Below are 21,951 nucleotides of genomic sequence, written 5' to 3' on the forward strand. Positions count from 1 at the left end.
AAAGATGTTAACTATACACCTTTTTTTTTTTTTTTTTCTAATTCCACAGATCTGGCTCAGCTGAGAAGCTCTTTTTCTTGGAAATGCAAACTTACTTTTATTGCTGCCTGGGAATATTTAGCCTTCCTGAAAACTTTGGTGTGCCTTTTACTATTTGAAAACCTGGAAGGTGCCTTTGAGTGAAAATATCATTCAAGTAGGTTTTGAGTGAAATTGAGATTTTTTTTAAACTTCAAACTTGACTGTAAGTGATTGTAACAATTAGTGCCACACATATATGGAGAGTTCAGTAGGTGCTGTTTATTATCTAACTGTAGATTGGCTTTCTTGATGTTTTTTCATAATAGAATTTTCTTTGTTTTTATATTTTAGTTGCCTAAATTCATCTCATTACTGCACGTTGATTTTTGCCTTCCATTAAGCTTGAAATACTCTCATTTAGTTCAAAAGGTTGAGTTTAATCAACATGTTATTAAAATTTTTAAACCATTTATTATTCATTTATTTTATCATTCATTCTGTCAGCAAATACTTGTTGAGGCTTTTCTCTGTGCAAGATACTGGGGTTACAGCAAAGAACAAGAGAGAAATGGTCCCTGCTCTCACAGAACTTGCATTGAAATGGGGGAGTAGTAGATTATTCACAAGTAGATAAAGATATGGAAACAATAATATTAGATACTTGTAAGTACTATCAATAAAATGGAATAAAGCGTGCTTGGACAGGGGAGTGGCTTTAGACAGCACAATCAGGGATCAGCCTCCTCTTTCAGAAGGTGGCATTCGAAGAGAAGCCACTCAGCATGTAACCTGGGGGAGACGGATCCTTGCAAAGGGGGCACTGAGGCAAAGAACAAGCTTAGGATGTTCTAGAAACGTGAGAAACAGAAAGCCTCTGAATGGTTGGAGAGTAGTGAGTAAGGGGAACAGTAATGAGAGATGAGGTTAGACAGGCTGACAGAGCCACATCACGCAAGGCTTTGTAGGATTTGGGAAGTAAGTAATCAACAGAAATTTATGGAGCAATGTAATAATGGGAGGAAGAATCAGTGAAAGAGTGAGTGGAGATGGAAGGAAGGAATGAAGGAAGGGAGATATTGTGTAAAGATACAAACGCTGATTTTGCAGAGAAATTAAAAGTACCTAGAACTGAATTGGACAAGAATATTCTGCCTTTTCCAAGGGTAGTAATGGTCAGAGCACGGCATACCTTGGTCTGAGTTGATATAGGTAATACGATAGGGGAGCGGGCAGCTGGAAAACAGAAACAAGTTCGCAAAAAGAGATACACACATTTGAAACTGCTTTAACCAGCACTATCTGTATTCATGGTTATTCGAATTGCTTCAACATGTGTATAATGTGTAGTGTGGTATGTGTATGCATACATTGATCCTTATTTGTATCATACTTTAGATGTGCTTTATCAGTATAATGAATATTAGAATCAGTTTTTAATTGGTGGGATGTATGTTGTTTAAGTTAAGGGGTTGGCTTGGAGTGATGCTCTTGCATAAATAAAGTGTTAAAACCAGCCAGCCCATCAGTTACACCAGCTTTGAGGTACATGAGGTCTGGAGGCCATGGGTTCTGGTTCTATTCACTAAAGACCTTGACCACGAGATTTGCCAATCCTGTGAGTGGTAAAAATGCCACTGAATATGCTTCAGAAGATTCAGAGGGAAGCTTCTATACAAAGCTTAGGTTGGTATATCAGAAGACAGAGGGGTAGGGATATTACTTTTCCAGATAGGCTGTGTGACCACTCTTGCGTGTTTGCTGATAAATGCCTACGTGTTTGGCTATTTCAGGTCTGAGGCTCGTTTTCCTTGTGACAAATGCCTAATAGTTTGTGGGGCAGAAACTTACAGCTCTCCTTTCTCCCTCTGTTGGGAACCACCTGATACTGCTGATGTAGCCAAAAATCCATCTGAATGACCAAACCAGTTTGTGTTGGTCAACTAAGTCAGTGTCAAAAAAAAGCAAACAAGTGAACAACAGGGCTTGGTATGATTATTTAAGATCTTCTAGCCCTGGGGAGATCTTTGTCCACACCCACATTTTGATGGAGAGTAAGAACTGCTGTCATGTTTGTTCACATTTACATTTCTGCAGTCTCAGACCAGTCCTTGGAGAAGCTTGAAGGGGTCAAACTGTCATATTCTCCCAAAGAATCTACTGGAGAAGTTATAATAATAATGCTTAATATCTCACAATTCAACTTGCCTTTAAAGCCCGGCATCACTTTAAAGTAAAAGAAAAGAGAGATTGTATCCAGACAAGCCATAATTAAAGAAAGGGTTTAGCCTAGACAGAGCTTTGATCTCCGATGATGAATAGAAGTGTATGACTAGAAATAAAGCAACAAAGACTGGATTTACCAAGATTTCCAGTCATTTCCTACTAAAATCTTGAGGAAATTTACCATCTTATGCTTGCATTTCAGCCCCTGAAATGGAAGCGTCATGGGAATGCTTTCTGTAGTGGGGATGTTTGCACAATGAGTTTATTAATTGATGCATGTAGACAAGAGACTGTTGGATGGTGCTAGGAAGAAGAAACCAGCACCCTCAGAGAAGAGGTAGGGGTAGTGCCCTGCCCCGTGCAGAGTGGACTTTACTGAATAGAACTTCATACCCTAAGAACTGGATTGCCCCTCATCACTCTGTGGCCTTGGTATACATATGAATTGCATTATTTTTAAAGGAATATGATCCTTGAAAACAGTTTTAAAAGACAAATGATGCACTACTAATAGACTTATGTAGGAATCCCCTGTCCCATCCTCCTACCTCCAGTGTGGCTACCCTGAAGCAAGAACCTTCAACTTCTCTACCCTGAATCAACTGCAGTGCCATTCTCCCCAATGGCATTTACCTCCATGTTTCTAAGTATGTGTTTGTGCTGCTTGTAGTTGATTTATGGTAGAGAAGACTTTAGCTCTCTCATATTACCATTCCATTTCCTCTATACCCCTGCTTCCTAATTTGGTGATATTACCAGTTTTCTATTTGCTTGGTTGTCTATGTACATATGGTTTGTTTTCCTCTTAATCCAGTGCTTCTACTTGTCAAATTTATCATGTCAGATCTGGTAGGTCCATTTTCTGTTCTCTTGAAGATCTGCCTTCTAAAGCCTCACATTGTTATATAGCAGTCGAGAGTAGTTGTTCTGCAACATAGAACTTGCCTTTGAAATTCCCCTTAACTTCATTATTTGTTCTTATTTTCATTTTTATTCTGAGATTTATCTGAATTCCTGGATCCCATGTCTTCCCTGTCTTGATTTTTTGACCTGAGAGTAGTGAATCAGATCTTCTAGCAGCTTCCCAGGAAGGGGGCCAGGATGAAACATTTTTAAAAACCAATATATCTGAAAGTATTTTAATTAGCATGTATGTTGGATATAGAATTATGGGCTGAAAATCACCATCATTCTGAATTCCAAAAAAATTGCTTCCAATGTTACTATTAAAGCATCCAATACCACTCTAGTTCCTGGTTCTCTGTATGTGACCATTTATTCTCTTTTGGAAAGTTTAAAAAAAATATTACTTTCCTATTATTCTGAAATTTCCCCAAGATGTTCCTTGGTTTCCATCATTTTCATTCATCTTTTTACCTGTTAAGTGAGACTATCCAATATGGAAACTCATGGTCTTCAATTTGGGGAAATTTTCTTGAACTTTTCTTCAATAATTTTATCCCCTTTATTATTTTTCCTGTTCCCTTTCCAGAACTCCTATCAGTTAGACATCAAATCTCATAGATCAGTCATTTAATTTTTTAGTTTTTATTTGTATCAATGTTTTGGCTTTCATTTTTAGGAAACTTCTCCTCATTTATTTTTCAACCCTTTTAGTGACTTCTTTCCAGCTAATTTATAATTCACTTTTTTGGCACTGCATTCATTTTTGATTGTCCTATTTTTATGGCTGCACATTTTTGCAAGCCCGGATCTTCTTAGCTCTCTGATGAGAGGGATTATACTTTCTTACTTAAGTTGCTTCCTGTTGCCTTCATCATCTATGTCATCTGAGTTTCTTTCATTTGTGCTTTGTTTCTTTAGTTGTTTGTTTTGACTTGGGCCTTTTATTTTGGAGGGGCTCCTTCAAGTTCTGGTGGCTAGTAATCCTTAGCAATCTTTTTATTAAAAGTGTGGTTTTGAAAGTCAGTGTAAATTCACAGTATCTTAGTAGGACCTATTGAGGGTGAGCTCCACCACAGATAATTTTTTTATGAAAGCCTCAAATATTCACATTCATATCCATTGTGTGTGTGTGTGTGTATATATATATATGTGTATATATATATGTGTATATATATATATGTGTATATATATATGTGTATATATATATGTGTGTGTGTATATATATATATATATATATATATATATATATATATATATTCAGTTTTCTAAAAACTAACAGTTTAATCGATAGCCCCTGAGGGAAATAAGACTGGTATAGGCCAAGTAAGGAAACAGGGTGGATTATCACTGTTCAGTTGGCTCAGTTTCACTTAATTCCTATTTTCTTTCATTCTGCCTTCTGCTGTGTCCAGTATTCCTGAGTCTAAAGCCTGGGGTCTCAATTGGGAAAGAGGTAACTTCCTATCTGAAAGATCATAGGTGAAAATCTGAGGTCAAATTTCTCCTGTAAGAGTATTTATACAAATCTTCTTGTTAACCTCACACCTCACATCTTGTCGCTTTCAGTTTTTGAATCTTTGAGTCTTTTCTGCATTGTTGACAGAAGCACAATGATGGAGCTGTCCAGCTCTACAGTTTCCATATATGAGAGGCTTAATGGTGTCAGTACTGTTGGAGGTAGAGATTAGGGAACTATCTTGAATCTGAGTGATCAGCCTCTGGGAAGCCTGTCCTCTTATGCACAGGGCAAGTCTCGGTGAGAGGGGCAGCTGTGACTCATCAGCAGTTACTACTGTCATCAGCGAGATGGGTGGATACATGGGCCCCGGAGAGGGGATCTGGGAGGAACCACAACATCCACTAGGGAGACAGTCAGAGTCCAAATACAAAGTAACTTATGAACTCAGAGAGTATTTGGGCTTTATACTATAAACAGTGGAGAGCTACTACAATATTTTCAACAGGGAATGGACATGATGAAATTTGCATGCTAGAAAGATGTCCTAGGGAGCAGGATAAATGTAGACACAAAAAGATAAGAATAAATGCAGAGAGACCAGTTGGGAGGCTATGGCAATAGTGTACGAGGTATAAGATGAAGATCTGAAATAAATACGTTGAAGTGGAAGGCTAGATTACTAAGAGGTGGGCTCAATGTGATTCAGGGATTTACCAGAAAATCCAGATGAATTGTAGACAGGAACCAAAGGTAACTCTCACAATTATGTCTACAGGGAATAAGTTAAAATGATATGATTAACAAAAATTGGGAATATAGGAAAAGGATCTGGTGTTATATAGATTCAAGCTGAATCCACAGTCATCTCAGGGGCATACCCAAGGCCAAAATGTCATCTGACAACTGATCCAGAATCCACTATATCACCTGCATCCTTTGTTGACTCATAAATTTATTATTCATGTTGTACATTATTTTTAGTTATTTTTGCCATAAATATATATCGAGTATGTAATATGTATTGGGCACTATTTTAGATAATGGCAGAAAAAAGTGGTAGCCTATTTAATGGTAAACTAAGAATAGTAAAGCAACCGATGGGATCTTTCATAATATTTTTCTGGGCAAAATGAAGAAATAGGTTCATATCAGACAACTCAGTACACTTGTAAGTGGTTGGATGGCCTCTTCAATATGTGCTAAGAGGCTAATATTGTCTTAAGAAAGATTGTATCTAAACTTGGTCCTCAGCCTAATTTTTTTTTCAAATATCTTCTTAATTATTTGAATACAGGTACAGAATGTGTGCTCATCATATTACTTTTGAGAGGGTGAAATAAATATAAAACAAGTAACCATAGTTATTTTTACTGACTGGATAAAAGAACAAAGCTTAGATGAAAAATAATAAAGATAAATATCAATTTGTGTTTGGGGAAAAATACACTTATAAAAGCACACAACTGGGACAACGTGGCATTCAAAAAAGTGAATATGACCTTCAGTTTTATTGGGAGAAATATAGCATATGAAACAAGAATGCTGAAAGTACTGATCTATTCCACATCCATTAGGCCACAGCTTCTTGAATGCTTTCAGTTGTATATATCATACTTTCCAAAAGGCATCCATCCCAGAAAAAGCAAAAATGCTCAGAAAATCAGGGCATTGAAAGCTTGAAGTTATAATACGTAAGGAAGAGGTGAAGGCAATGAAAAGATTTATCTTTAAGAAGTGTAGAATTGTTTGGGGGTTATATAGACTGGGGAATATACTATTACATCATTGAATATTTGATTCAAGGCTTGTGGCTAGAATATTATTTTAAATGTCTTCTTAGAGTAGACCTGGAACGAAGGGGTGAAACCTTCAAAGCAATTCTCAGAAAAGGATGTCGTCCTCTTAATTTTTGTTTTATTACCAAGGCCACCTAATTACTTGGCAAATATACGGTATGTTATCAACAAATTTAGTTTTGAACTAGACAACCTTTAAAAAAATACCTTGAAGGCTGAAATTCTCTGATTGTGTAACCTGAGGACTGAAGGACTCCATTCAAGGACTAGGGTGTTTTCAATCTTTTTGAATTCAGTTCCAGATGCACCCGGTCCTTTCAGGCACCCTTCATTATGCATCCAACCCACTGCTGTGTCCCCAGCCAGCAGAAGTGAGAAACTCAGGACCTTTCTTGGCACATGTGCGTCCCTGAGGTTCTGAAAACTGGGAAAATGGAAGGAGTAGGTGTTTCCAAGGCATTCAATACTTTGGTTAAAAAAAAAAAAAAAAAGAATGCTAAAAGGCATAAATTTAAAGTTACCCTTTGATTTTGACAGAGTTTCTGTGGATCCAAGACTTTCGACTGAGTCACCAAGTCAGCCACAATATAACTATTTCAACTGACTGGGAATATTATTTCTGAGTCATAGTAATGTAATGATCTGAACATTTATATTCTCTCAGTCACCTGGTACATACTAACTTCATTTCAAAGGTGAATAATATATTAAAGAGAATATTGCTTATTGAATACTACACTGTATGAAAATACTACAGGTTAAAAAATCACTTAAATCCGTTAAAAATGTTCAAACATCAAGTCCCTATTTCATAATAAATTTTCCCTCAGAAAATATGCAAGGAGTAAACAATACATGACTCATTTATTAAAGCTTCCATGTTTTTATTGCAAATTCCTAGTCAGGCTTTGGAATAGATACTTCCCTTCTATCATTACCATATTCTCTGAGTCACTAGGTTTCTAGATGTTGACAGGAAAGCCTGTTCCTATGTCCTTGTACTATCACACGTGGGCAGGATAAAATGTAACTCTAGAATTTGTACTAAAGGTGGGTGGAAATTCCACTCTTAGATCCAGGCACCCTCAGGCGTCAGCCCTGAGCCCTGTGCTTTGCAGGCTTCTCAAGCTATTATTATGTAAAAATAGGTATCTTGGGATATTATTCAAATGCACTCTGTGATTCCTTAGAGCTGGGGTTGGGGCCTGAGAAGTTGCATTTCCATAAGTTCCCAAATGATGCTGATGATGCTGCAGGTCCATGGACCATGCTTTAAGAACAACTGACTTAGTAATTCCCATTCTGTCTCTTTTAGACAGGCCTTTCCCCCACAGGCTGTAGTTCATGTGACTTAGGGAACCTGCCAACTCAGAACCTGTGTCCTTTTTTTCTAAGCCGCACTTTGGTTATCCAAGACCCCAGAATTACCTGTCCAGACATCCTCCCAAAATTGTGCATACCTGTCCCCAGTCTGTCCTTGCAGTAGAAGACTCCACCAGTGTGTACACGCCTGTATCTAAGCGTGGCCAGAAAATCAGCTATTTGAAAAAGGTTAAATTGTGTGGGTTGGGGGGTGGGGGGACACACAGATGCGCCCCATGCAAAACCTCCCCTATTACAGGGTGGAGATTGGGGTAGAAACAGAAATGTACTATGATTAGAGGACCTTCACTGTCTTCTTGCTCCAGCAGGCTAGTGTTGTGGTGGTCTTACCCTGTTATGGGTAACCTCATCATGGGTAAATCTCATCCTGTTATGGCTCATCCCTGATTTTAAGGATCTGGGACCACAGATGATTCTTGTATTGTTCTATTTCATGAGGAAGGATTGCATGTACAGTGCTCTTCTTAGGGTGAATGAAAAATGTTTTCCCCCTTCCATATAAACCTCGACACATTTTCCCAGATGACCATAAATGTAGGGGATAGTGTATGCACTTTGGATTTGAGCTGAAATACGACTAACTTCCTGTGTGAATTTGAGCAAGTCAGTTGACCTCTTTGCCCTCAGTTTCTTTATCTTTAAAATGGGAGTAAGAATGTCTCCCTGTTCTCTTCCATCTCCTTCTTATTTCCACCCCATTTAATTCGATGCTTTTTTCAGTTTTTTGTTCAGATGCTACCATCTTTGATTAGATCAAGTGCCTGTATCTCATCTGGAAGTAACTTGTCACTGCACTTGCAACCCTTCGTTCTTTTTTTTTTTTTTGTGGTTTTGTTTTGATTAATGTCTTTCTAGCTCATTGGACTCTGAAAGAGCAGGGATCATGTCTCCTTAGTTCCCTGTTGTATTCATTCTATCTTGCACAAAACCTGGCACCTGATAGATGCTAAATCCCCATTTGCTAATGCATAAATAAATGTGTGATTATTGTCATAATTAGAGAAAACATACTAAATGACTGGCACATAGTAGGCGCTTAGTAAATGACACCAATTGTTTTTCAGTGCAACTTGTGCTATAAATAAACACTTAATTTTCTTTTCTCACATTTGATATATGGGGAGAATGGGGTGAATTTGAGACAACTACAATTTAAACTGTCCAAGTCACCAAAAAAATGTGGTGTGATAAGCTACCGGCCTAAACAGCTGGAAGCATGACATGCTTTTTAAAGACTAAAGAAATGAAATATCCAGTTTAAATCAAAGGATAATAAATGCAAGAAAAAGTTATGTTTGCCAGATTTCCTTGCCCCGGCCCCAACCCAAACTCCCAAGAGTGCATCTTCTTTAAAAGCGTGTGGTGAAAGTAATTCCCTACCCAAGTGTTCCCACTACTGTCACTGGCCTCACCCTTCTTCTCCACAACTCAGGGATTATTTTAAAGGTCTCTTTAATATCGGCCAGTCCAAATATTCTCTTGTCAAATATTTCTGTGGCCCGTACTTGAAATCTGTGAACAGGACACTTTTTTTTTTTTAATGTCAAAATAAACCATCTGCTTGTACAACTGTTTCTAATTACTTCCCTGCCTAGACTCTCCACTGAGGGGTTTGGCACCAGCACCCCGCCCAGAGCAGTGCCGCTGCCCAAATCCTCGCAGGCAGCTCATCAACGCAATTGCAACTCCGGCTGGAGCCCCGGACCTGCAAGCCTGGGTGTCCGTGGGTCCGTCTGCCCAGCCATCTGCTGGTGGCACCTCTCCCTCCTGCCGCCTCTCTCGGTGAACCCCACCTTGCAGAAGTGCAGCTCGCCCGGAGCAGCCCAGGAGCTCAACATGCGTCCCCCAGGCTTCAGGAACTTCTTGCTGCTGGCGTCCTCCCTTCTCTTTGCTGGGTTGTCAGCTGTTCCTCAAAGCTTCTCGCCATCTCTGAGGTAAGTTTGGTTTGTTATTCTTCAGTACAGACCTGCCCTGCTTATGTGGCAGGGCTCAACCTTGCAGGATGGCTGCCCTAAGCCAAGAGCTGTTACTAAATTGGACAAGGGATAAACTGTTTTCAACCTGTTCCTTTTCCTCTCCTTATATCTACACTGTGTATTGCCTCATGTCTGTCCTTTTGCTTTTCCTTTGGAAAAATACAATCATTGAATAAAAATATAATTTTCTTTTCTGCAAATACATATCAGGAGGAATTCCTGCTGTGAGTTAAAATTCTATGTGTACCAGTATCTTCTCACAACATATAAAGCAGAATGATCTCTGTTTCCCAACGGCAGCAACAGGAGGTCTGTATTACATTTTGTATCACATCCTGAAAGAGACTGAGGCACACTGCAATAGTGAAACTAAAGTTTTTAAAAGTAGAGTTCCTAAAGACTGCTTAATGCAAATTATGCCCGTTGCTATCATAACATGTCTAACTCTTTCTATAGATTCACCTCTTCTCTTCTATAATATAAGTGCCCATTGGCCATCAGATAGCAGTGGGACGTTTTTTAAAGGAGAACTGAAAAGTCAGCTGAGTGCCATACCTTGGATTACTTTGTATTTAATCTAAATGTGCATATAAGATTTAGTGATAAACTACCAAAGAGCAGGGCAGATCACCTCTGTCCACCTGGAGGAAGGACCTGTGTCCGGGGGCAGGTCACCCATTACACATTTTGGGCCCTGGTCATTTCTCTGGTGGGTGATACCTGTTTGCTTGGGAAAATACAGCCCTTCCAGGCAGCGCTTGGACCCCAGAGAGATGTGGGCCTCAGGCATCCTGTTCTTGGGGTTGTACGTCTGCACCTGGAGGGGACACTGGGGAGGAAACGTGGGTTGGGAGCAGGGGGCGGCGTCCGCGTCTGACCCGGCCTGCCGGTTGCTTGTCGCCCGCGCAGGAGCTGGCCGGGCGCCGCCTGCAGGCTGTCCCGGGCCGAGTCGGAGCGACGCTGCCGCGCACCTGGGCAGCCCCCGGGGGCCGCGCTGTGCCACGGCCGGGGCCGCTGCGACTGCGGCGTCTGCATCTGCCACGTGACTGAGCCGGGCATGTTCTTCGGGCCCCTGTGTGAGTGCCATGAGTGGGTGTGCGAGACCTACGACGGGAGCACCTGTGCAGGTAAGGGGGCGGCGCTGTCTCCTCCCTCGGGAGGTCGGAACTCCTCTTCTGGGATTTCTGCCACTCCCTAGAAGAGTGAAGGGTGGGGACACGCCTCCCTTCACATAAACACCAATTAAGTTACTGCGATTGTCGCACTTTGGCTAGTTAATTCTGGCATCATTTATCACAATACTTTTATCCCCCAGGCTCTGAACTTGAATGGAAGTAATGCTTTAAAAATTCATTCACTTAATTATATATTTTATTGTAATTATGATTTTTTAAAGATGAGATCTTGCTATGTTGCCCTGGCTGGTCCCCCAACTCCTGGAATCAAGCTATCCTCCCTCCTGAGCTTCCTAAAGTGTTGGGATTACAGGCGTGAGCCACTGCACCTGGCCGTCATTTGCTTAATTCTAAAATCTCACTTGCCTCTAAAGTTCCTCATTACAGACTAAATTCCCCAATGTCCTCACAAATGGAGTTATTTTACTGGGTTCTCCTATCCCTATCAAGAATGTTAATGATAATATTTGTAGATCTTAGGCCTGTATTTTATTTTACATAGGAAACAGTGGGAGGGGGAATGTATTATTTTCCTCCATTCTAGGGAGGCAGGTTTTGTCTTTGAAGCCTGATTTGCCCTCTCATCATTAGAATATAGTTCACAGGCAGGAGTGCATATCAGAAAACTGTAACAAGGAAAAAAGTAAACGGGCACATATTTACTTAGAATGACTGTTCTTGCATTGTTCTAGCTGCTTGAATTTTTGAGTTGCAATGAAACTTGGTATTTTCTGAGGGTGGAGTGAAAATACATTCATTTTCCTTGCACATTTTTAAGGAGTGATTCAGGTTCTGATATTGGAAAGGGTGAAAAAATTCCTTCCCAGAGAGCACCCTTAACCTCTTTACCTGTGTCATTTTACTTAAGGCCAAGAGCTTCAATTAGTGCCTTGTGAGTGACACAGAACTCCATTAGTGAAAGCACAACACAATGCATTCCATCCAGGGTTTGGCAAATTTGTAGGAAAAACTAGCCACTTATTTTACCCTCAGTGTAGCTAAGAATAATAAGACAGCCAACACTAACATAGAAAGATCAAGAATGAGTTTATAGCAAAATATTTTTTTCTTGGAACCTGGGCCCAGTAGTGTATAAGTTAGGTTACTTAATATGCAGGCTGCTTGGCAATGCAAAAAATAGTCATAGAAGAAATTTGGAGGGGTGCAGGTGCATCTACTTGATTTGTTTTCCCTGTGAAGGCTGTGGATCAACCCTTTAAAAATACTGAATGCTGGGTGGGGTGACTCACACCTGTAATCCCAGCACTTTGGGAGGCCGAGGCAGGTGAATCGCTTGAGGTCAGGAGTTCAAGACCAGCCTCGCCAACTTGCTGAAACCCAGTCTCTACTAAAAATACAAAAATTAGCTGGGCCTGGTGGCATGTGCCTGTAATCCCAGCTACTTGGGAGGCCGAGGCAGAATTGCTTGAACCTGGGAGGCAGAGGTTGCAGAGAGCCAAGATCATGCCACTGCACTCCAGCCTGGGCGACAGAGCGAGACTTCATCTCAATAAATAAATTAATAAATAAAATAAAAATAAAATATTGGATGCCACAACTTGTTATTTAACTTCGCAGTCCTACAAGCCGCAGTACTATTAAGGGTAGCCCTTTGGAACGAAAGCTAAGTTACCGCCTAATATTTCATTCCAAATTTGACTGTTACTTGGCTTCTCTGACCTATGGCCTCTGGCAAGCCCTCTTCAATATCATGAATTTTGAACAAATTTTCCAGGGCTTTTTCTCTTGTTGTTTTATTAGAGAAGGAAGAGGTAAGATGCAGCCTTTGACTGGTGAAAATTGTGAGTGTCATCAGATTCACTTTCCCTGTTGAAGAACCTAGGCTGGTGCTTTTCTCCGAGAAACTATGCAAAGGAATGCTGTGGTAGACAGTGTTCTTTTTTCCCTCCCATAGAAAATGATTTGTTGTTTACTCATAGCATCTTAGTCACTGCATTCCTTCCTTCTTGATACAAAATGCAGGACTGAGTCAAGCATGGTTTTGTTTGGTTATGCATGCATTTCTGTAGAAGATGAAATGCTTCTCTTTATTTTAAGACTGAATGGAATAATGAAATTCATTTTTTATTCTCATCTTGCTGACTGATGCCCATGGAAACTTACTCTACAGGGCCTTGAGCAGACTCTGTCCCCGCAAATGCCCTGACCACGTTTGTGGGGCCCATGCGGAGATCCCTACAAGTAGCACCTAGGGCTGCGTTGCGAGCTCGTTGATGTATTCCATGCTTCAAATTTAGCTTCTCAGTTTTATTTTTAAGAAATAGTTCCAATTTTATCACTGTAATATGGAAATATAGCAGTTTTCCTATGTTTATGTGCACCTGTGCTTTTACCTCCATGAAAGTTCCTGTAGGTCCTTTCCAGAAATAGAGTAACTTTCGGAGACCTCTCCAACTTCTAAGAAGAAAACAAAATCCTTCTCTTATAGTACTATATCATGGAGTGATTAAAAGTGTGGGCTCTGGGCTGGGTGTGGTGGTTCATGCCTATAATCCTAGCACTTTGGAAGCCTGAAGCAGGTGGATTACCTGAGGTCAGGATTCAAGACTAGCCTGGAGAACATGGTGAAACACCATCCCTACTAAAAAACACAAAAATTAGCTGGGCTTGGTGGCATGTGCCTGTAATCCCAGCTACTCGGAAGGCTGAGGCAGGAGAATCACTTGAACCCGGGAGGCAGAGGTTGCAGTGAGCTGAGATGATGCCGTTGCACTCTAGCCTAGAAAACAAGAATGAGACGCTGTCTCAAAAAAAAAGTGTGGACTCTGGGAGACAATTTCCAGGATTCAAATCGTAGTCCTATTACTTAATAGCTGTATGAACTTGGGCAGTTACTTAAACATTCTGAGCCTTGATTTCTTCATCTGTAAAATGGGAATAACAGTACCTAACTTATAGAACTGTTGTAAGGTTTAACATATGTAAAATACTTAGACTAGTGTCTGACATGAAGTAAGTGCTCAGTACATATTAAATTGTATATATACGTAATATTATTACAGTGATGCATAACAAGTGGGCTAGTATGGATGGAAGGATGGGTGGATGGAGATGACAGATGGGTAGATAGATAGCTGGCCCAGTGTTTGTTGGGCATTTAATGCAATGAGAGCAATTTACTTCTCTTCATGTAGTCTGGGTCTGTTACTGATTCAAGGCCCAAAAAGTCAAGTAGGGATAACTATTTTGGCCCAGCCTCAGGGCAGCTGTATTAGATACACTATGCCCTTTTAAAGTTAAGTCCATTGGGATTATTATACTGTGAATCATAAGAAACATACTTATTATAGTTTGCGCTGGTTGAAAGTGATTAGGTTCCCTCCATTAGAAGTCTGTTTCTTCCAGTGTCCACTTGTTCGTGGCACATGCATCTTCCACAGACTTTTATAGCATAAAGATCCAGCCAAGTGAGTGTTCCTGTGGATGTGATGGTCTATTAAGGGGTAAAATAATTTTGGTAGAATGGTGAAACCCTGTCTCTACTAAATATACAAAAATTAGCTGGGTGTGATGGTGTGCGCCTTGTAGTCCCAGCTACTCGGGAGGCTGAGGCAGGAGAATTGCTTGAACCCAGGAGGCAGAGGTTGCAGTGAGCCAAGATTGCGCCACTGCACTCCAGCCTGGGTGACAGAACGACACTCCATCACAAAAAAGGAAAGAAAAAAAGAAAGAATGGCAAAATGTTTGATTGCATGGAAAGAAACTTTCAGTTGATATTTCTAAAGCATTCCTGGTTGACCCCATGACCAGCTACAATGACACTTAAATAATGTATTGTTTTCTTAGAAATCTTTTGAAATTGCTGTTGAAATATGTCACTTAAAGAGTTTCAGTTTTAGTAATTTAGGAAGAGCTAATTGAATTCAATTTAGCAACACTTATGAAGCACTGCATATTTTCTAGGCTCTGTCCTGTTGAAGGGAGTGTAAAGATGAGGGATAGAAGGCAGCTTACCATTGAGTAGGGAGACACAGAGAAATACCAGATATCTATAATGTAATGCAAAATATCATTTGTACAAATTTTTATGAGGGATCCATTGAACCAGGGGTTATATATTATGGTTAAAAGTTCTTGAGAAAGAGGTAGCATTTGACATAAGCACTTGAGTACTGGGAGATTTTTTAATCCAAAAAGTGGACTGTTGGAATTCTGAGTAAGGAAAATCTTAAGCAAAAGTGTAGAAGCAGAAATACATGTGGATGTTTGGGAAATAGGGCTACAAGGGTTGGCTTGGCTGGATCTTAGAGCTGTAAGGAAAGTAATAAAAGATATGTTGAGAATTACAGTTGATCATATTGTAGAGAGTTTGTTCTTGATTAAACAGCATATAAGAGCTATTAAGAGTCCAAATATAGGAGTGATCATTAGTGCTCTGATTTATGGAAAGAAATACAGTCATTCCTTGGTATCTGCTGGGAATTAGTTCTAGGGAGCCCCCCCCACTAGTGGATACCAAGGATGTTCCAGTCTCTCATATAAAATGGTGTAGTATTTGCATGTAACCTATACACATCCTCCAGTAAACTTTAAATCATCTCTTGATTACATATAATACCTCATGCAATGTAAATGCTATGTAAATAGTTGTTTTACTGTATGTTAGTTGTATTATTTTGTACTACACTTTTTTATTTTCTGAATAGTTTTAATCTGCCAATGAGGAGCCCACAGATATGGAGGGCCGACTGTATGGTGCCCAAAAGCATGGCAAGTTAAAGTAGAGAAACAATGGGGAGGAACTCCATGGGAGAGGCAATAAGAACAGAATTATTATTTTTTAAAGGCCATTTAAAAGTAAAATCAATATGAATTAGTGTCCAAGGATGAGTAAGATGAATTAAAACTCACGCTGGGTTTTTAAGTCTGCGAGATCAGAAGTGTGATGGAACGGATGGAATCAAGAAATCACAGGAAAGAACCAGATAACCAAATCCATGACTTAAAATTCTTTTAAAAGAACTCTCATTTTTAAGTGGAATTGATATAAAATGAAAAATTAATGCTAGCAGAAAGAGATTCTGATTTCATTGGCCACCACGTTTGGGGCAGAATGGGAATCTTGTCTGAATTGTTAACGTGGGTTAACTTGTTTGTGTCATTATCCTTGAGCCAGGTTTTTAATTTACCTGATATTTAGTGCCTTTTTCTGCAACAGTATCCTTATGGATATGAAGAACCTTCTATTCTGTGTGACATTGAGCATGATTTTATGTATGTATGTATAAATTTATTTAATATTCATATCCTTTATATACTGCTACATTTATTCAGACTATAAGCCATCCTTAGCTGGGTGTGGTGGCTCACACCTGTAATCCCAGCACTTTGGGAGGCTGAGGTAGGTGGGATGGCTTGATCTCAGGAGTTTGAGACCAGCCTGGGGAACATGGTGAAACCCTGTCTCCACAAAAGATACAAAAATTAGCTGGGCATGGTGCACACCTGTAGTTCCACCTACTAGGGAGGCTGAGAGGGGAGGATGGCTTGAGCCCAGGAGGCATAGGTTGCAGTGAGCCATGATCATGCCACCGCACTGCAGCCTGAGCAACAGAGGGAGGCCCTGTTTCAAATAAATAATAAATAAATATAAAAAATAAATATAAGCCATTCTTATAAACATTGATTTTTGTGTTCGAATGTTAACAATATAACAATTAAAATAATTAGAATACATTGAAACATTTTTAATATGTAAAAATTAGTAATTTTTTTTCTTGAAGATATTTGACTTTTATACTATGAAGTAAGTAGTATGGGAATTATATGTGGTTATTCATGAGAATTGGACTTCCTGGCTCTTGAGGCTGCCTGAGGACTGTTCGACTTGCCTTTCCCTTCCAATTGCATTTTTCTTAGATTGTTGAACGATCTCCCTCCAAGCCTACTTGTGGATTTACTCAGGCTTTTTCTTTACTAGTCTTTTTCTATTTTTCATCTTCTGTCCCTTCCTTCAATCCTCATCTGTCGTCCTTGCCCACTCCTTCACCTCCGTCTAGCCCATCTTGGATTTACCGCCCCCTCTCTTTCACAAAATAGCCCTTCCATGTCTCTGAGTCAGAGGCACCAAGCACATAAGAATATTTTCTGCCTTGAATCCCCTTCACCAGTAAATAAATGTCTGTAACAGACAGACTGACTTTCACATTGCCTCTTTCCTGTATTTTCTTCATAGTCTTCACATCGCTTGTAGTTTTTGGAAACACATTCAGGAGTTCCCCATTAGCTCACCCACTGCATGTAAGCCATTTTTCGGGAGCTCTACTTTCTTACATTCATCTGTGTTCGATAAATGCATATTGTCTTAGCCCAAGTGACGTATAAAAGTTAAATGTTTTCATTCTGAAAGCAAGTGCCAAACGTGCACAGCAATTTTCCTCAATTGTACTGCTTTATTTGGACAGGGCTCTGCAGCTCTACCATGGTTTCTTAGTCTGTTTTGTGTTGCTGTAAAAGAATACCTGAGACTGGGTAGGTTGTAAAGGAAAGAGGTTTATTTGGCTTACAGTTTTGCAGGCTGTACAAGCAAGGCACCAGCATGTGCTAGGCTTCTGGTGAGGCCTCAGGAAGCCTTTACTTATGGAAAGTGAGGAGGGACTGGCATGTCTCGTGGCAAGAGAAGGAGCAAGAGATAGAGGGAGGGGCACCACATTCTTTTAAGCAACCAGCTCTCCTGTGAACAAATAGAGAACTCACTCATGACCTTGGGGAGGGCACCAAGCCATTCATGAGGGATCCACCCCCATAACCCAAACACCTCCCACTTGATTCCGCCTACAAGATTGGGGATCACATTTCAACATGAGATTTGGAGGGGACACACATCCAAACTATATCACACAGAGACAGACATACCTTGCCCTGGACTAGGTCATCCCTGCACCTTGATGATCTAGAGGAACATATTTATAGCATTGTGGTATTTAGATAAAATAGTATAAATGTGAGAAATTCAGGAGTTATTTTCTATGTAAAGTTTCCCCAGAATGAGAAAGGAAAGGAACATATGGAAACAAATTTATTTGTATTACAAATTTTAAATTTGCAAAACATAAACCTCCCTCATAAGGTTCTCAGAGTCTTCAATATATTTTGAAACACAATGCTAAAACTGACATCGCATGTTCTTGATATCATAAACCCCCACAAAAGCTGCTCAGCTCTCTGAGCCTCAGATACATATTGTTACATCTGACCTTGTGACTCACAATGTTCATGTTCTTGAGGTAGGTGATCAATGCCCTAGGAGGGGCTGGGTGTAGTGGCTCACATCGCCTGTAATCCTAGCACTTTGGGAAGTTGAGGTGGGAGGATCCTTGAAGCCCAGTGGTTTGAGACCAGCCTGGGCAGCATAGCGAGACCTGCTCCCTGCTAAAAATTTTTTAAAAATTGCCAGACACAGTGGTGGGTGACTGTAGTGCCAGCTATCAGGAGGCTAAGACAGGAGGCTCATTTGAGCATGGGAGATTGAGGCTGCAGTGAGCTATGATCAGGCCACTGCACTCCAGCCTAGGTGAGAGAATTAGACCCTGTCTCAGAAAAATAAAATAAAAAATTCCCTGGGAGCAGAGAGCCCCATTATCATTCTTTGGGGGAATTCCCTGTCTGCAAAGTTATGAGGTAAGACGAGACATTTTGCCAAGCTTCATATCCTGCCCTTGTATTATTTTTCTATTGCTGCTACAACAAATTACCACAAACCTTGAGGCTTAAACAGCTCAAATGTCTTTTCTAGAGTTCTGTAGGTCTCAAGGTCCCCTGACATGGGACTTCCAGGGCCAAGGCGTTGATAGCCTCTGTTCTTTTCTGAAGACTCTAGGAGACAATCCGTTTCCTGGTTATTGGTGTTGAGATAATTTAGTTCTGTGTGGTTGTAAGACTGTGGTCCCCAGTTCCTTGCTGGCTGTCAGTTGGGGTCCCTCTTGTCTTCTAGAAGCTACTTTCGGGTCCTTACAAGTACCCCACTCCCAAACCTCAAAACTGGAAACAGGTTGTGAGACCTTTCTCACACTGCTGTCTCCCAGAGCTTCTTCCATCATCACATCCCTTCTTACCACCGTCGGAAAACATACTCCACTTTTAAGGTGTATTTTAACTAGACTGAACCCAGATAATCCAGGATAACCTTCCCATCCAAGACTCATAAACTTCATCACATCAGCAAAGTCACTTTTGCCACGTAAGGTGACATATTTACAGGTTTCAGGAGCAAGGGTATGGCTATCTTTGAAGGCCCATAGTCTTCTCAGCATAGTCACCCTCCTATAAAGTGCAGGGCACTCTGTGTGTGTGAATGGCAAGGGAGAGGTTCGAACTCCATTCATATCTGGCTGTTGGTATGCTCCATCGAGGATGCAAGGGCTGAGTCTTTTCCTTCTTTTCCGAGGTTATCTACATGATCTAATTGCTCTGGCCCGTCTTTTCCATATCATATTTTTTTTTTTTTTTGAGTTGGAGTCTCGCTGTGTTGCCAAGGCTGGAGTGCAGTGGAGCAATCTCAGCTCACGGCAACCTCCACCTCCCGGGGTCAAGTGATACTCCTGCCTCAGCCTCCTGAGTAGCTGGGGCTGTAGGCATGCGCCCCCACACCTGGCTAATTTTTGTATGTTTAGTAGAGACAGGGCTTCACCATGCTGGCCAGGCTGGTCTCTAACTTCTGACCTCAGGTGATCCACCTGCCTTGGCCTCCCAAAGTGCTGGGATTACAAGCGTGAGCCATGGCACCTGGCCTTTTCCATATCATTTCTGATAAAGAACACTAAGTGTCTTTCTAAAGCATGAAGAGAGGGACTTAAGCCCAACAGTTGCCTGCATTCAGTTCCTGACATTGTCACTTGCCCACTGTGGAGCTACAGGGAGGTTACCCAAGAGGTTACAACCTCCGTTTCCTTATGGTTGAAAAGAGGGCAATAATAAGACCAAATAGGGATAATGACAGTGCCAAACACATATGAGTGACTAATAAATCACTGGAGTTATTATGCTTAAATATGCTAGACACCCCTCTCCTACCCTAACGTAATTCCTTGTCCTAAGATATTTATTTTCAAATAAGCAATTTTCTTTCCATGTTATATCTTCCTCCATTACTAAATTCATGTCTTGGAATTACTCTGGTAGTCTTTGAACTATTCTATCCCAACAAGTTTGCATACTCTATAGTGCTAGGGCTGGGTGTGCCCTCAGCCCTGGCCAGCATGAGGAATCTGAGAGCTTACTGTATCATGCCCCAACTCACCGCACTGCCAGCCGTCTGAGTCTTGTATATGTCTTTGTCTCAGAACCTGCCTTTTGTGTTCCTGTCCCTGAAATCTGTACCCTGATTTATATGATCATAATTGATCTAACGGAATGCTCCAGAAACCTACCCTCAGAACTGTATAATTAGTCCTTGAATTTGGAATTTTCATTCTTTTTCTCTGCTGGAAACCTTTAGACATCTGCACACTCCCAGGGCTTACTCTGTAAGTGCAGTTCTGCTTTTGACTCTTCCCTCCACTGAGATGCCTGTATTTCTAGGGTGTTCCTTGATCTCCTCTAAATTGTTGATCCCAAATAGGTTGATCCCAGAAACTGCTTCTTCAGTTGCAAAACTGCAGAAAGCAACACATAAAAAAACAAAATCAAAATAACTCACAGATTTTTAAAAATATGTAATAAACATTACTGAATGTTCTGGAGACATTGGGTTGTGTGTTATTTAATCATAAGAATGCAAACTACTAAAGATTGAACAGGAGTCATTCTAGTTCTTTTTTTTTTTTTTTTTCCGAGACAGATTCTCGCTGTGTCACCCAGACTGGAGTGCAGTGGTGTGATCTCAGCTCACTGCAACCTCCACCCTCCGGATTCAAACGGTTCTCCTGCCTCAGCCTCCTGAGTAGCAGGGACTACAGGCGCCCACCATCACGCCTGGCTAATTTTTGTATTTTTAGTAGAGACTGGGTTGGCCAGGCTGGTCTGAAACTCCTGACCTCAGGCGATCCACCCGCCTCAGCCTCCCAAAGGTCTGGGATTACAGGCATGAGCCACCACGCCTGACCCATTCTTAAAACTCCCAATGCTTTGTTATGTACTTCAGCCTCTCTTCTTTATCCTGTTTGATCCCCTCCTTCTCATCACATTTCTTTTTTTTTTATTTCACTTTCAAATAATGTTCATTTTTCACAAGGAGTTTAGTTATTATTTCTGTCATCTCATTTTTTGCCCATCCATGGCCTCTAAAGTCTTGGCTTGTACCCCAAGTGTTGATGTACTCAGATATTAAGGACACAGACATATATGCATGTATCTGTATGTATATATGTAGTTTTTTACATTCTGGTTTATTATGTATATGTATACATAGAAGACCCAGAGAGGGTTTCTCTCTCTCTCTCTCGCTCTCTCTCTCTCTCTCTATATATATATGCATATGTTTATATATCCTCCCATATATTATTTATGCTTGTATAGGCAATCAAAATATATATATTTCACCCATTTATATTTGGTATATGTATATATTTTGATTGCCTATACAAACAATATATATACACACATATTTATATATGTATACATACATATTTGATACCCTAACTTTATACACATATGCCATACATATGTGAATATGTAAGTATGTACACAAACATACATATATATGTGTGTTTGTATATACGTGTGAGTCTAAATGTTATACACAGGGACATACATGCATAAGCCCTTTTCTGGTAGACCACTACCTGCAGATCGAAGTCAAGTCCACTTTCAAATTTCTGTAATGCTGACACGCTTGATATAAAGGTTGCTTGGGATTGATGCCACATGTGTAAACCTGCTAGAAATCAATATCTCATTGGGGAATACTTTTGTGTCTTTCTCTGTTTAATGAATGCTATGAAAACAATGACGTATCATTTGGGTGATTCATAACCGGATTCTTTTTTCACTGTGGAGTTAACTAAATGCTTTTAGGCTATTCAAGTCACATTCGAATTACAGTTAATAGTTGG

The 21,951-nt window shown here is 40.3% G+C and overlaps 1 protein-coding gene across 7 annotated transcripts in view; it reads left to right on the forward strand.

Annotated features, from left to right (window-relative positions):
* Positions 1 to 21,951, forward strand: part of ITGBL1 (integrin subunit beta like 1) — a 313,368-nt gene that overhangs the window by 17,501 nt on the left and 273,916 nt on the right. For 2 of the 7 annotated variants that reach the window (XM_063697493.1, XM_063697491.1), the window contains exons 2-3: positions 9,384 to 9,722; positions 10,674 to 10,891. In XM_063697493.1, the coding sequence (XP_063553563.1) occupies positions 9,625 to 9,722; positions 10,674 to 10,891 (316 nt within the window). In that variant the 5' untranslated portion in view covers positions 9,384 to 9,624. Of the gene's footprint in view, positions 1 to 9,139; positions 9,723 to 10,673; positions 10,892 to 21,951 lie in introns of those variants that run through there. The other 5 variants (XR_008671146.2, XM_055360679.2, XM_055360677.2 and 2 more) reach the window with 4 other exon arrangements.

The sequence above is a fragment of the Gorilla gorilla genome, chromosome 14 (genome assembly GCF_029281585.2).
Source record: "Gorilla gorilla gorilla isolate KB3781 chromosome 14, NHGRI_mGorGor1-v2.1_pri, whole genome shotgun sequence".
In the NCBI taxonomy this organism is placed as follows: domain Eukaryota; kingdom Metazoa; phylum Chordata; class Mammalia; order Primates; family Hominidae; genus Gorilla; species Gorilla gorilla.